Genomic DNA, 16,565 nt, shown 5'->3' with positions numbered 1-16,565 from the left:
CAAGTTTTGAAGACTGCTGAATAATAATGATAATAATAATAATAATAATAATAATGACGACGGCGACAAAATACCTTAGGAATGAGAACCCAGGTTCAAAATTTCCCCAAGATGCCTGATGAAGGCTGTAGGGTATATCAGCTGAAACGTTGTGTTAACAACAAACATGATGAGGACAAATATCCGTCAAATGTAAATAATGTACATAATTCCTCATCTCTTAAATATAGAACTGTATTGTATATTTTGCCTTCCCACTTGTTGAGAGAAACCTTTGCTGTCAGCAGAATTAATAGCTTTGAATTGTTTCACTATGTCCTTACTCTAGCTTCTGTGTTTTCTCAGCACCTACTTCTAGTGTTGATTAGGTCACCTTCATAATGGAAGCTATTAGCTAGATGTAAGAAGCTTTATGAATAATTGAGGGACTTCATTTCTTAGGTGCTCTTACTATTAGTCACTCCTGAGCATATGAAATCCTTTTCTTTCAACCTGTCAATATCCCACTGCATTTTATGTACCCATTATTTGCATTGGGTTCACAGTATTGTATTCCTACATACTCCCTTTCTGCATATTGAGCATTGCCACTTCCCAGTTGTTACAAGATGGCCTATAATATAAACACATATGTATTCCGCCGAGGTTGACTTTGCCTTTCATCCTTTCGGGGTCAATAAATTAAGTACCAGTTACGCACTGGTGTTCGATGTAATCGTCTTAATCTGTTTGTCTGTCCTTGTTTGTCCCCTCTGTGCTTAGCCCCTTGTGGGTAGTAAAGAAATACATATGTCAGTTTATTTTGTATTATTTGGTGGTGGTAATGATGAATACTAGGGTATCAGCAATATAAACCCATATGCCAAAACTAGGCACATATATACATATAGTGAAGTTTGTGATTTTGTACAAGTTGGTATTGGCATTGTGAAGTATAGCATAACTTTCTTGCAGAAATGTTATTTTAAAAGTTGCATGGGTCTAAGAATGGTTTTCAATAAACTACTACTTTTATTTTTGCTCTTTCATTTTCCAGGTAATACGTCGAGGGTGGTTGACCTTGCACAATATCAGCTTCATGAAAGGTGGATCGAAAGACTTTTGGTTTGTCCTGACAGCAGAAACTTTCTCTTGGTTTAAAGATGAAGAGGTATGTATATATAATTCTTTTATTTTTAATTGTGTTTAATATTTGAAATATTTCTCTATATAGAACTTAATATTGTGTATGGATTAATTCATAACAGTTACAGAATGTTAGTGGTAATGAATCTCACTTCTGATGCTAGTGGTCTGTTGCGTGTGATATTTCTTCATTGTGTCACCATTCCTTCTTTGTGTCAGTATGACACATGTTATATGTTTGTTATCAACTGTCTGCTTTGTCAGAGATACTGTGACAGTGTGCTATATATTACATAAGTTATTTTATTTCTGTGAAATTTGCAGTGAAATAGAAATATTTTTGATATGTAATTTGAGAAGCACTGAGTTAAAATGCTGGCAAGAACTCATGGAATGTTTACTGATGTAAAAGAAAAATGTGTGAATGAATTGATTGGATGTGTAGCATTAATTCTTATTGTGTATATAAGAATTAGTTTGTAGTGTACTCTCCTAAGGTATATATTTAGTTATTGTTCAGCTTCAGGTCAGTCTTTATCAAGCAGACCTATATTTAACCCTTTAGTGTTTAAACCGGCCATATCTGGCTCAAATATTCTACATGTTTTATATTCAGACTGGCAATATCTGGCCTCTCACACCTAATCTACAGTGACATTCTAAAAATAAACAATCACAACATTGAAACCTCAAAAGCTATAAGATAATGCATGATTAATTCAAGTTGATGATGATGAATTTGAATGAAGAAGTATTACATTTAACTGAATAATTTAAACACTAAAGGGTTAAAGGCATTCCAGTCAAGATTGTCCTGCTTTTTTGCTACATGTAGAGAACCTAGAACCATATTATCCAAAGTGTTCTTTATGAAGCTGGTGGAGTGTGATCTGAGAAACATTTACAGCAGGTCGAACAACCATAAAAAAAGTTTCTCTTTGATAAACACTGAGGTAATTAAAATGTGCAATAACATAAGAAGTAAAATCTAGTATTATGGAAAATTTGTTATCCAGCCTAAAATGTGTAGTATAGAGAGATTTGATTTTGTAAATTATTATGCTTTACTGTATTTTATAATCTTTTCTCGTTAAATGTTGGGCCTTGTAAGCATTCTAATTATTTGTTAATTTGGTTACTAAATTTTCCTTTCACTTTCTCCACTGTCAGCATCCAGCTGTAGAAAACAAAATAAGCATGGGAAAGTGGATGTTAAATGATGATATATGTATATGTGTGAATGTGAATATGTGTATATGTATTTTTTTTAATGCATATCTTTATGAAATTATACACTGTTTATATGCATATTTTTGGATATGTTTGTATGAATGTGCAGTTGCATATCCACTGGGTGACTCCATCATTGAAAAAAAAAAAAACTATATATATATAAATCTTGGAGACCCTAACTACATTGCAGTTCGATGATGGCTAGTAAGTAGAAACTTCACAGTCACTGTCAACCTTTTCTTTGCAAAGTATATACATGCACACACACACACATACACACTCATGCATGCATGCACGTGAATACATGAAAAGTTGATAAATTTTCACAAACTGTGTGGTGTATATACTTAAATGGCTAAATTCTTCATAAATCCCATAGTAACTCTATATATTTTCTTTAGTAATATGATGATAATATCCAGTAACAAGTTCTTTATATTTTCCACTTCAGGGCAAATAAAGATTATTTTCTCACAATTTCATTTTCTAAAGCATATTCAAGTAGAGGATACTGTTACACAATGATTAAAACAGCACATTTTTATTTATCGGTATAACATCCTAATTTACTTCTTCAGTTTTGAAATGCCATCTAAATAACATGCACGAAAACATCTCTCTCAGATATGATCTTACAGCAATCTTTCAAATGACACTTCAATATTTAGTAAATTGTTTATCTACTCGCTAAAAATTTCTATACACTGAATTTCACTTGCCTTCAAGTTTTGGAAAATGAAGCAAAGCAAGAACAGAAAACACTTCTTTTTCACTTCTGCCATCTCCAACATTTGTTACTGATATATTTTAATATTAGTAATCTTCAGATTTACCTTTCAGGGAACATTTCTTATTAGAATGCATTATCTGTCTTTCAATTAATTTTCAAAACAATAAGAATTTAGTTGGGCTTTAGTAAAATTATCAACTTGTTATTGTTATTTAGGTTAAATCTGATTGAATTATAGTGATCTAATCTTTTTCTCGGACTTAGGACTATGTTATCCAATGTGCCTTTCCTTTTTTTAAGATAATAGAGTTTAAGTGTGATTTAACCCTTTAGTGTTTAAACCGGCCTTATCCGGCCCAAATAATCTACCTGTTTTCTGTTTAAACTGCCCAGATTTGGTATCTCACACCAACCTATAATGTCAATCTAAAAACAGGTGATAACATCATCGAAATCTTAAAGCTACGGAATAATGCATGATTAGCTTAAAACAATATGGATGAATAAATATTATATTTGACAGAATAGTCTGAATGCTAAAGAGTTAAGCGTGATTTGGCTGTTATCTCAAGCAGGTTGACTGAACATGTAGAGGCTTCTTTGCCAGTTTGATTTACCATTTTTTTTTTTTTTTTTACATATTGGTAAATTAAAATGCTGCTTGCAATATAAATTAGTTTTTTTTTTTTGCATAAATTTTATTAACTGAATTCTCACATTATTATTATTTATGTTATAAGAATTAGGTCAAGTTGACAAAATAAAATAAAAATATATAGACCAGAAAAAAATTTTAAATTACAATATTGTATAAGAACGAATCTCAAACAAGGCCACAGTCTGAAACAAGTGAACGATAAAAAAAAAATAAACCCCGGAAGGACTTTGGTGTGTTTTTACATCATTAGTACTGGCATTTTTGTCTGGCTGTGTTTACTGAGTAATCTTCTTTTTAGCACATTCTTGCTCAAGAACTACTTACTTATTATATTATTACTGCCAGTTGTTGAAAGCAACTGTTACAGGTTGTCTATATTAACATTCTGTAGGATTGTTTTTCTCAAATGTTTTTTTTTTTTTGTTTTGTAACTGTGAAGCATTAGGTTGTTATGAATGTTAATTAGGTTACATTGCTTTTCCGTGCAATTGTAATTTGGCTTTGAAGAAAGAGTGATCAGGTTCCAACCTCATCAGCTATTTAGCATAACATTCAGATACTGCACTAACCCAGTGAGGTCTTAGTAGGAATGAGGATGATTTTTATTTAGATTCTGCCATCATCATTTACTGCTTGGCAACAAATAATTGTTTTGCTGTCGGCTTAGTGTGATGCTGCTGTCAGCAATTTATTGATAATTATGTACAGTTATCATTTTGAGACAATGATAATACCCCACTCTCACAAAAAATTTCATTAGAAAGCATAATTTTCAGAAATTTAATTAAAGAAAGAAGCAAGAAATGTTGAATATTGTTTATACTGGTCCTTTATTGCCATATTTTATGTTGGTTTGATATGACTGGCATCACCTTATTGATCATTTGTGTCAGTCTAACTGGGCATAAATATACGGTTTGTTAAAGAAAATTTTTTTTATTTTAGTTTGAGAAAGAAAAGGAATGCCCATAGCCTTTGCAGATTCCTCTAAGCTTGTGTGAGTTTGATGTGGTTGATATCCAGCATGAATTTCCACTGGTGGTTGACATTTGTGAGCAAAACATGAGCAGGTTGAATACTAAGGAGAATGGATTGAACGAAATGTTTAATAAGTCTGATGTGAGGAAGAAAAGCAGGTGCATTGAGTGTTTGGTAGGGTGAGTGTATACAGTTTTATCAACTCAGAGAAAGAAAACTGTTACAGTAGAGGAGGAGGTTGAATGCACTTTTTCAGCTCATTAACAGTTCACAGCTAAACCTTCTAGGCTCTCTACAAATGTTAGACTTTACAATATCTTGTATTAGTTAAAATATGCTTATCAGTTAGTTATCCTCTTTTGGATGTTAGGCAGAATTGTTTTTTAATTTTTTTGTCAGAGTCGAAGTATTTTCTATTTTTCATGAAAAAAAACCTTGGCTTTGATAGCAATTTTGGTTATGTTTTTGTTATGTGTAGCTGCTATGAAAGATCTCTAGAGAAAATGAAACCTATCACTTGTAAAGAATTTGAATGGTTTAATTATGAGTTGTGTGTTTCTTTGATAAATGTTTTGGTGCTGTTGTCATGTCCTCATTACATAACTTCATAAAGATATATACAGTTACATGGGAAAGTTGGTGGATTGTCAGAATTGTTAAAGCATCAAATAAAATGCCTTCTGGTATCTAATTTGGTTTTTTATATTCTGACCTCAGCTCCCTCAGTGGTCTGTTTTGCCTCTTATCCCTCTGGGGTCAGTAAAATAAAGTACCAGTCCGGAGTGGAGGATTGGTAGAATCGTTAGAGTATTAGATAATATGCTTTATGGTATCTGTTCTGGTTCTTTGTTCTGAATCTGCAGGCAGATGTGGCAAACTTTGCTGTTCTGGTCATTGAGATGGTGTCCTGTTAAATACTATCCAAACAAAAGCAATAGGAAAATACCTCTATATTCCCCTATGAACATGCCACAACAAGCACATAATTCTTGTGAAGAAAGCCACCAGGAGTCATTTGCCAACCTGATGGTGCAAGGAGGGAAGTGGATGACAGAATGGAGGTGACAAGGACTATAAGAAATGGTGTTCCTATAACAATACCATTCCCATAACAATACCATTCCCATAACAATACTATTCCCATAACAATACTATTCCCATAACAATACTATTCCCATAACATTACTGCATGTATATTTCTATAATTAAATTTGATTATATTAACTGCAATCACATTTTCTCTCTATTATTGAATATTTCGAAATAAAAAAAAATGTGTAAGGTATATAATTTTTTGAACACAGTGCATAACTGGTTGCTTATTGGTGCTTGGAAGTTGGGGTGGGGATAGTTTGATGAAATATTCCAAGAATTTGAATTAGCTACAAAGAACTATATCCTGTATCATTGATTCCCAATAATATATTACAATATATCCACCAATCTTTAATACCAAATACATATAAACAAAGTATGATCATTCCACGATTGCAACCAAGTTTTATGCGCATGATATCTCAACCAACTTGTGAAGCTTTCTTATCCCTTTATTCCTCAGAACTGTCAGTATGGCTATTTCACATTTTCACAACATGAATGGTGCATTCTAAAGTAGAGGTCAACAAAATGTATCTCTCTATTTTTTCTTCTTCTTTATCTTCCAAGTTCTTATTTTTTTTATTTCAAAGCTGCATTAAAGAAACCATTAAAAAAAATAATAGAAAAATGAAAATAATCTATAAACAGCAAATGTCTACCACCACAATGTAGGCAGTAGAAGTTAGAGGGGACCTTTTTTTTAGTTTTGCTGAGGACCAACGTCAACCACTTTGCACTCTGTAAAGTGGCTGGTGTTTGGAAGTGTATTTTGCAATAGTAACCATGTACCAAAAATGTTGGGAGATACAAGTGAGACACTGTCCTCTGACTCATCTAATAAATCATTAACTCTAAATAAGAATTGACACAGACCACCTTCGGATTGTGATTGTTGTGACTGCATACAGCTTTGTTCTGCCTTGCATTTTAAAGTACATCATAGTTGTAATGTCATTTTGATATTTCTAGATTAAGAAAATTTAACACAAAGATTAGTTTGAATATTGTTGAGCTTTTTTTTAAAGAATGTTGCCGAGTAAACATTGCAACTCCAGTGAAATATGTAAAGTTTAAACTGACCCCCCCCCCCAAAAAAAAATCCCAAAAAGAAAACAAAAGGCAAAACTTTTGAATTTTTAAAAGTATTTAATCAAACTTTTTAATACTAAATCCTCTTTCATTCTTTTGAAAATAGAATTAATTTCTATGGTTTCTCCCAACCTAACAGTCTAACATTTGATTGGTATTTATATTAGAACAGTGCTTGAATGTACCCTACAATGTAGTATTTGTTATACCTCTCAACATCTCTGTACTTCAGAACTGATATGGTAATGTAAAACCTTTAGATTTTTAAAGAGTCTAAACTAATCAGTCTTAAATATAATTTTGGAAAATTTTTTTCATATTTCTGAAAATAGTTTAATAATAATAGAAATATTTGTTGACCATTTCTATTTCTTGTTTTTTTTTTTCTCCAACTATAGTGGACATGTTCACTGCTTTGATTGTTCTAATCTTGTTTATTGAATGATACTAAAATTTTGCCTGTAATTATCCCAGTTACTTTTCGCTTATTTTTTTGATATATGGAATGGTTTGCTAGCTCTCTTCCCAACTATTTCAAGCGAAAATGATTCATAGATATATCTCTTACCGAATTCTCCTTTTGTTATCTTTATCATCGAAAAATTTCTCTCTACTTCCATTGTTATCTGGATAACCCATTAGTTTCTTTTACCATCTTCTCATTTTATGTAAATTCTTATCTTTTCCAATATTCCCACAGCCTCTGTTCTTTTGCTGTCACATCTTTTAATAACTCCTATTTCCAACTTTCAAGAATTTATGTTTTGGATAAAATAAGCTGACTTTTGATTCTAGCTATACACTATCATTTAGTTCATAATTCAGACAACATTACAGAGAAAAATATTTACATAATTATTAAAATTATAACAAAGTAGCAAGTTATCGTCATCTTATGAGTGCCGTATGCACTAAAATGCCACCTAATAATGTTTTTTATTTGCTACATGTGAATTGATATGTAATTTTATATCATTCACTCCTTATTTATGTTTTGGATAAAATTAGCTGACTTTTGATTCTAGCTATACACTATCATTTAGTTCATAATTCAGACAACATTACAGAGAAAAATATTTACATAATTATTAAAATTATAACAAAGTAGCAAGTTATCGTCATCTTATGAGTGCCGTATGCACTAAAATGCCACCTAATAATGTTTTTTATTTGCTACATGTGAATTGATATGTAATTTTATATCATTCACTCCTTATTTATGTTTTGGATAAAATTAGCTGACTTTTGATTCTAGCTATACACTATCATTTAGTTCATAATTCAGACACATTACAGAGAAAAATATTTACATAATTATTAAAATTATAACAAAGTAGCAAGTTATCGTCATCTTATGAGTGCCATATGCACTAAAATGCCACCTAATAATGTTTTTTATTTGCTACATGTGAATTGCTATGTAATTTTATATCATTCACTCCTTATTCATAAAAGGCATTGGAAGTGTTAAACTTAGTAAATAAGTTATTCTTTGGGATAACTGCAATGTTACATGCAAGATGAATTTTTAAAATGTTAATGATTCAAGTGTTTTTGCTATGAAAAATCATATTAGTATTATATTATATCACTAAACACTAGATTGTTTAAATTTGCTGATGTATTTACTTTTCTGGTTACCAAATTTTCTTAACAACCCATCCATGCCTTTCTGTAAATGCAGTTAGCCCTTGCATGTTGAAGGTGCTAACTATCTCAGAGCAAAATCTCAAATGGTCTCTGTATTTTAAATAATATAATAATAATAATAATAATAATAATAATTGTGTACAGTGCTCAGGTGCACTACAACTCATCTAAAGTGTATATATAATCAGGTGTAGTTTCGGCCGATTTCGGAAAGCTTAGCTCACTTTTAGTTTAATTAGAATACTTTTATGTAATTTTTTTTTAGTTTCAACAATTTCAATGGAGATAATTTCTTGAAGATATGCAAAATGACCCAATTTATTAGATAAGATATTTTCATAAATTTTTTTTTATCACCATAAAGACCATTCTCAAGTGAATTGAAAAAAAATCTATTTCTCATAATGAGAGTGAAATTTGCTCCTCTCAGAACTTCTTCATTTATTTACTGGCTTTGCTTGGATATTTTGACATGATTCCTTTGTAGGAAAAAGAAAAGAAATATATGCTCCCAGTGGACAACTTGAAAGTTCGTGATGTCGAAGCCGGAATATTGTCGAGACGTCCTACATTTGCCCTGTTCTCTTCTGAAAATAGGTATCTGGTTGTGCATTGTTTCAGTAGAAATTTTAGTCTGCATACAATCCATTGGCTGTTACTGAGTTCTTACTAACTGCATGCTTTTACTGACATACTCCTGCTGCATATAATTATTGCTTTGTCTTGCATGTTGCACATTGCTAGTTCACCGGAACTTTTTCTGCTTGAATATAATTGACATGAGTTACCTTTATTAACCTCACCTTGACGTTTATCTAACCTCATTTACTTATACCAGCATTCAAAATTATCTTGCAGATTAAAGGAAAAAACAAATGGATTTTCTTTCTTTCAGAGTTTCTTAAATCAGGAATGTTGTTGGATTGAAATCTCTTTCATGCTGAAGTCTAGCTTTATTCTGGATAGCAGTGGTCTTTGACTTAATCAAGTCAAAATATCTTCATGACAATTCTGTGGCTTTGTATGATGTAGTCCTTGATTTTTCCCCTCCTTATTTACATCTGTGATACCACACCCTACTCAGCAAGGGTGAAGGTACAACTACTCTTTCCAAATGTGGGGCTGTGATTGCTATCATCTTCCTCTTCATATCTCTTCATCCAAATGAGCATTACGGCTGATTGCATGAGCATAATATGGGAACTGGGTCATGTTTATCTACATTTCAACTCCATATTTTGATAACTTCTATCCTTGAAGATTTGCGGTTTGTCTGAACGTGTGCTTCTGTCTTGTTGATGTTAATTTTCAGATCATGCTTTAAAGTTCTCAGAGATGTATGTCACAGTCAAGTACAATTACTAATAGTCATAGTCAAGTACAATTACCAATTGAACATACATTTTTTTTGACACAGTTGTTATATTTCAGTTTATAGTATGTATGTTGGCCCCCGTGCCGGTGGCACGTAAAAAGCACCATCCGTCCGTGGCCGTTTGCCAGCTCTGCTGGCACCTGTGCGGGTGGCACATAAAAAGCACCCACTACACTCACGGAGTGGTTGGCGTTAGGAAGGGCATCCAGCCGTAGAAACACTGCCAGATCAGACTGGGCCTGATGCAGCCTTCTGGCTTCACAGACCCCAATTGAACTGTCTAACCCATGCTAGCATGATGATGATGATGATGATGATGTTGGTTCAAGTGTTGGGGGTAATTATTAAGCATTTACATTAACGTCTACATACCTGAGGGTCTTGTTTACTGTGTACTGTGTATAAAACACACCTTTTACACTCAAAATAATAAAAATAATAATAAATAAGAGATATAAATATATTTCACAGAATGTTTATAAACAATTTTAAGGCAAGTGTAGGAGCAGGAAAAAAAAATTATCTGTACAAAATAGTCAATATAAATGCTGGTTGGTTGATTTCTCCAGTCCAGTCCTGCTTGTATAGCAAGAGAAGGAGAGAGAAAGTAAAAGAATGATATAGAGAGACAGTTACTATAAGAGGTGCAGGATGAGTGCATATACAAGACTTGGTGGTAGGAGGCAGAAGGGAGGAATAAATGACCGAATAGTTACGGGAGGAGTTATGAGATTTTAAGGTAATAAATACTATTCTTATGAAAACTAGAATTTGTTTCATCATTTCGTATGAGCACCAAGAAATTTGATAAAAAGTTAAATTCTTATTGTATGGATGTCATATTTCTTGATATTACCCATATTGGTAAAAGTATACTTCTTAAGTTACTCATCATTTGACAAATAACACTCTACTATTCATATAATGCTATATATGAGAAAGTATGTACATTGAGGGAGACTGAGTTATGTGCTTTGCTCAGAAGCAGACCACAAAAGAGTTAAACCATGTATTACAAAAGGGATATTTTGAGTCCTGCAAATGATATGAGATAGTCCAAAGTTATGAAATATCCTAAATAGCGTATCTTTCTCTGTAGAAATAATTGTCCCACTAGTATAGATGTGTTACACTCTACAGAGCACAATTAATAGTAACCATTTTGAGTTTGAAGACTCAGGAATAACTTTTATTTTCCTTGCTGAGTTCGGAGGGGCAAACAATACTTGTAACCTCCAAAATTGGTGAGCTTAACAGTGTTAATGTTCCATTTAAACTGTTGCAAGTGAACATAGTAACACATGAGCAAAGTGACAGTTCCAGAGAGCCAGTTTTTTTGCATAGGAAGGACTGCTTAAAGTGGTTTATGTGGGGCTAGTAGGGATGGGTACAGCAAGAGTGTTGAGAAGTGGAAGGCTGAATGGGACAGGGGTAACTGAATGGCAGACATTTCAGTTCAGCCAGTTCTGAGAAATGGGGGCCATTATTGTAGCAATAGAAAAGACAAACAGGAGACAGTATGTCCTGTGGTCCTATGGTTGGAGCATGTTCATGAGTGATTGTCAGTCAGTTAAGTGACTCTTCTCTGGATGTGGTCCAAATTGTCTATGTTCATTGCTGCAGCACAATTCCAGATGTGGGAGTAGTACTTACATTTTGTAAAGTGAAATAATTTCTGACCCTGAAGAAAATTGCCAATTTTATGGATATAGTCCTAGCTATGCTAAAACAATGCTTTTGCCAGAAGAGATCTTCGGCAATGTGTGGCTCCAGCATTTGGAGTGACTGAGGGCTCTAGCTGCAACTGATTTGATGTGGTGAGGTGGTATTTTCTTAATATTCCTCAATTTTTATTTTGCTCTTAAAAGGGACAAAGTTGGCATGGCACCACTGAAGGATGCTCTCAAGATCTCTATTTATGAAATTAATGCAGGTTTGGTGCAAAGTGTCTAGGGACCATGCAGATGATGCATGACTGGGAAAGTTAGAGAAGACTGAAAGGTCATGTCATCTGCATAAAAATGGCCTTGTTGGATCTGGTGGTGTATTGGTCATTGAAGGAAGGAAAATTAGGAATGAAACCAACCCCAGGGGAACTTCAGAGTTCAGAGGGAAACAGAAAGCACTGTCAATACAGACAGGAAGATACCAATCTAAGAGATGAGGGGCAAGTGGAGTCCAAAGGCAAAAAGTTTTGGTACATGTGCTTGCCAGACACCCAGTTCGTGGAATATTGAATATTAAGTTTTCATACATAGAGACCCTTAAAAAATAAAATACTTAAGTTCTATTTCTACAGTGGTTGTAAGGATTCTGTGCTGAACCACTAACTGCATGATTTAAGTCTTAACTGAAACTATTGCATTGTGCTATTAAGCAAGGCACATAACTCTGCCAACACCAATTTGACTGACAAGAAAAGTAAAAAAAAAAAAAGGGTCCACTTCTATTTCACAGTTGTGTAAGGTGGCAGTTTGGCAGAGTTGCTATAGTGGGAGATAGAATACCTCATAGCACTTGTTCTAACTCTCTGCACTCTGAATTTAAGGTACCATTGCCTTTCACTTGTTTGGGATTCTTAAATGAAGTGCCAAAGAAGGGCAATGGAATTGGTAGAATTGTTAGAGCATTGAGATGCTTTGTAGTATTCGTTTTTGGCTTCTTGTGTTGTGACAGTATTACCTGTGGCAAGACTGGTGCTAAGCTAACTTTACACTTGGGTAAAGTAGCATTAGTGGGTCTGAATAGAAGAGGTTTGCAAGCATGAACAACTGCATATACTATATATATTGATTTGATAGCAGCTTGCAACTTTGTTTTGTAGGCTTGTCAAACGAGCCTATCTCATCAGGCAGAAACTTTGTAGGTGCAGGTCTATGGTTTCATGGGACATGTGAGTTAGCATTTGGAGCATGATGCAGTCCTCAGTTTTGTCAGATCCTGTCACATTGTCTTACTCATGCCAGCATGGGACATGGAAGTTAAACGATGATGATGATGAGAATATAATGCAATAATATAATGGTTACTGTTAAGAAAGGTATCCATCCATAGAAATAAAAGTAGAACATTTAATTAAGCTGTAGTCTTCCAATCAAGCCAGGAGGGAGGGCAGTTACTCTGAATAAGAACTGACTTGGACTGTGGCAACCCATTCAACCCGTGTTTGCATGGAATGTAGTTGTAAAACAATGATGGTATATGTGGAATGGTAGAAAAGACTTCCAGTTTAAAAACTGTCAGTAGCATGTCCATTTTCTTAGCTGTTTTGTCCAGTGTACTTCTGTTGTTACTGTGAACAGTTTTAACAATCATACTGCTGTTGCTGATATTACAGTAGTTGTTGTTGGTACATCTACTTGCCATCCATCCTTGAGTTATATGGGTTGTCAGGATCCAAGTTAATTCTTTGTTTACTATCCGCTTAGGTACATCAGAGATGCTGTTCTTTCAAAAGATGCTAGTGGCAGTGCTGTTGTTTGTGTAATAGTAAAAGAAGTTCAGGTGGTAGTATGAAAAATTGTTGAAAAAGGATCTAGAAAATATTGAAATATTGTATGAAACTTTCACATCATGAGTGTGCATGTTCAAATCATTTTGGGGTTACCAATAAGTATAATGAGAATATACTTTCCTATTTATTGTTTAGTATAGAATCTTATCAGTGTTTTCTGAATTTCTAATTTTGGTTGGAGCTATACTTTTAAAACCACGATTTTCTGAATGAAAAGTTTCACTCTCGCTCATGCAGGCATGTGAGAGTGAGACTTTCATTCATTATTATACAAAATGTATGGCCAGAACCCTTGTTTTTCAAAACTAGTGTGAAATTAGTTTGAATCAAGTATACTAGCCAAATAAGAAATTGTTCTTATTAGTGGCTGCAACACCATGATAAAATGTTCCCTGTACTCTTTGTAAAGTAGATGTTGCTAGGAAGGTCAGCCAGGAGTATAAACCATGTCAAATAAAGCATAAGAGCTAGGTACATTCCTCTGATATGACTAGGAGCATAGTAACTCCAAATAAGAACTGGCTTGGACAATGACAACCCATCAAAAACATGGAGGTATGGAAAGCAGATGTAAAATGATAATCGTGATGAAGTTCATTGTTTGAACAGCCAGTGCCAGAAGTGCACTAATTTGGCCGATCATCTGTTTTTGATGCAGTCATTCTCAATTAGTCCAAGTATCTGCATCTTTGCTTCATATTCAGTACTATATACAGTACTATATTCAATTTTTTTCTCAATATATCATTGGTCTTCCTGTCTGTTGACATATTGGCAAAGTACCAGAAATATTTGTTCAACAAGAATATAATATTGATCTATTTAATTTGGTGATAAAACAACAAAATCAGATCAATGTGTCTATTTCAATTTTTATGAAATAGAATAATGTTGCACACTCACATGTGGCTTGTGCGTGCATGCATGCACACACACACACACACACACACACACAAACACATATACACACATTCAATAGAATATTGGATGTGATAACTATTTGAATTTAAATTGTCTCAAAAAATTAACCTGACAGAAATATTGAATATTTTTTTGTAACTTTAGACACATCTATTGTCTCTATTATTTAGTATGTCTAATTACACTGCTAAGTAATATACAGTGGGTATTTTTGAATGATGATGATGATGAGGGAGGTTGAAGTGTTAGTAAAATACACACCTACAATTAAAATGTGTTTTGTATTCTACTTGATCGTTGTAATCAGTTCTCTGTTTGACAACTTGACACTACAAGTGTATTATTACAAATTTTTTTCTACATGAATGTTTCTCCCCACCCCCACTGTATATCTGTATGTGTAGGTGTGTGAAGTAGTTCTGGAAGTTAAACCAGTCCATTTTCTTTCTTGGAGTATTGATAGTGTATATGTGTGTGTGAGAGAGAGCGTTTGGAAGTGATGTACCATCAATAAATCAACCGACCGTTGTTGTTGTGACTACGACAATGCAGATTTCAGTATAGATGCAAATATTGATCTCCTTAAAAATTACATGATACCTACAACTGATATCACATACTTCACAGTTGAATTGTCTTTTTTCCTAAAATTATTTCTTCTCAGCATCTGTATGTTTGGTGATGCACACATTTCCCAAGATTCCTTGCCTATGGGGGAATGGTTCATTAGAACTTGATATTCATTCTTCCACATTGCTTCAGGTTTCTCTTCACTTTATCCATCAAACAGTGCAAGTATGTTCTTGATATAAGATGTTGGGCACTTGGTATTTTTACAGTAAGGACTTACTTGGCTGATTTAAACACTAACATGATTTATGTAACTGACCAACCTCTGTAGTACACATTTAAATACAAATGATGCTTGTTGTTCTGTGAGCTAGTGTCAAAGGTGCATCCACTATTTTCTATAAAACTATTTCAGGAATGTTTCATAAAATTGATCCTATTGCATGATATGTAAAGTTAATTACAACATTATTGGTAGAATGGCTACTACTAAGGCATGATGGGAACATTGAGCCTTGTTGACATTTGCCAGATAAAAATCAAGTGTTTGCACACGATGTTCACTGTGATTAAAATTTAACTCTATTGTAGTTTAACTCTAATGAGGATTTGCTTTTAAATAATATTCATTATTTTTCATCCCCTTTTTATCCAAGAATTTTTTTTTAAAGTTGAGTTTTCCTGTTCTGCTGATTTTCATAATGTTGGATCTCTTGATATATAAAGTTGTTTTAATTTTATCTAATTATATTGTTTCTTAGTTTTGCTAATGAAGAAAGTAAGCTCAGTTTGATAAGAAATTGAATTTACCATTTCCGAGTTTGTGCTTGACATAAGTCTTTTTTTTATTATATTTAATGATTTCGTACACAAAATGTTGTTGGAATGTGTTGGGCTTAAGCTGCACAGATATGATGTATTTAGAATATAATAATTTTATATTTGCATTTTGTGTACAATAACATCATTGGTTACATGTTTCCAATGGACCTCATTATTTCACTATATTTACAAATTACTATCAATGCGATATAGAAGGAATAAATACTATACAAGGTATTTTTGTTTGAACACACCTGTTAATCAGGTTTCTCACTACTGTTAACATCATTTGCTGACATAGACACACACACACGCACAACATGGGTATTATTACCTTCTTGGACTACCTCTTATAGATAATTCAATTTAATCTACTGAATCTTTCTTGTGTTTTTGAGTATAGCAGTTCACTCTACATTGCCTCAATTCACTTAGACTTCAGGAAATGGTTTAGATCATCTGGTATGTTAGATGTGATAAACTGGTATCCTATTTAGGTGTAGATATTTCCTTCATCTGCGTCATACATGATACTGAAGTTTAGGAAATATTTACATATATCACAGCTTCATGGTTTCTCCACTCTGTACATCTTCAGAGAAGTATTAAAAAAAAAACAATTAGAATTTCATTCATGTAACTGGTGTAAGAACATGTTGAATTGTTATGCTTTGGATCTGAAATTCCATCGTCAAAATTCTAGATACTGAACTCAAAGTGGAAATATTAAAACTAGGGTTGTTGACTTGGGTGACAAGAAATTTGACAAAAAGTGAATTGCAATTTCCCTCACAACTTGGAA

The 16,565-nt window shown here is 33.3% G+C and overlaps 1 protein-coding gene and 1 long non-coding RNA gene across 5 annotated transcripts in view; both read left to right on the top strand.

Annotated features, from left to right (window-relative positions):
- Positions 1-16,565, top strand: part of LOC115227813 (dynamin-1) — a 143,605-nt gene that overhangs the window by 82,640 nt on the left and 44,400 nt on the right. For 3 of the 4 annotated variants that reach the window (XM_036500590.1, XM_029798545.2, XM_029798554.2), the window contains exons 13-14: positions 1,037-1,150; positions 9,049-9,158. In XM_036500590.1, coding sequence (XP_036356483.1) covers positions 1,037-1,150; positions 9,049-9,158 — 224 coding nt within the window. The remainder of the gene's footprint in view (positions 1-1,036; positions 1,151-9,048; positions 9,159-16,565) is intronic. The other variant, XM_029798547.2, reaches the window with a different exon arrangement.
- LOC118762158 lies at positions 10,195-12,369 on the top strand. Its single transcript, XR_004997934.1, has 2 exons — positions 10,195-11,975; positions 12,060-12,369. It is a non-coding gene; the product is annotated as an uncharacterized LOC118762158 (long non-coding RNA).

This window comes from Octopus sinensis, linkage group LG2, assembly GCF_006345805.1.
Source record: "Octopus sinensis linkage group LG2, ASM634580v1, whole genome shotgun sequence".
Taxonomy (NCBI): Eukaryota; Metazoa; Mollusca; class Cephalopoda; order Octopoda; family Octopodidae; genus Octopus; species Octopus sinensis.
This window is presented reverse-complemented; position numbering and strand designations above follow the sequence as displayed.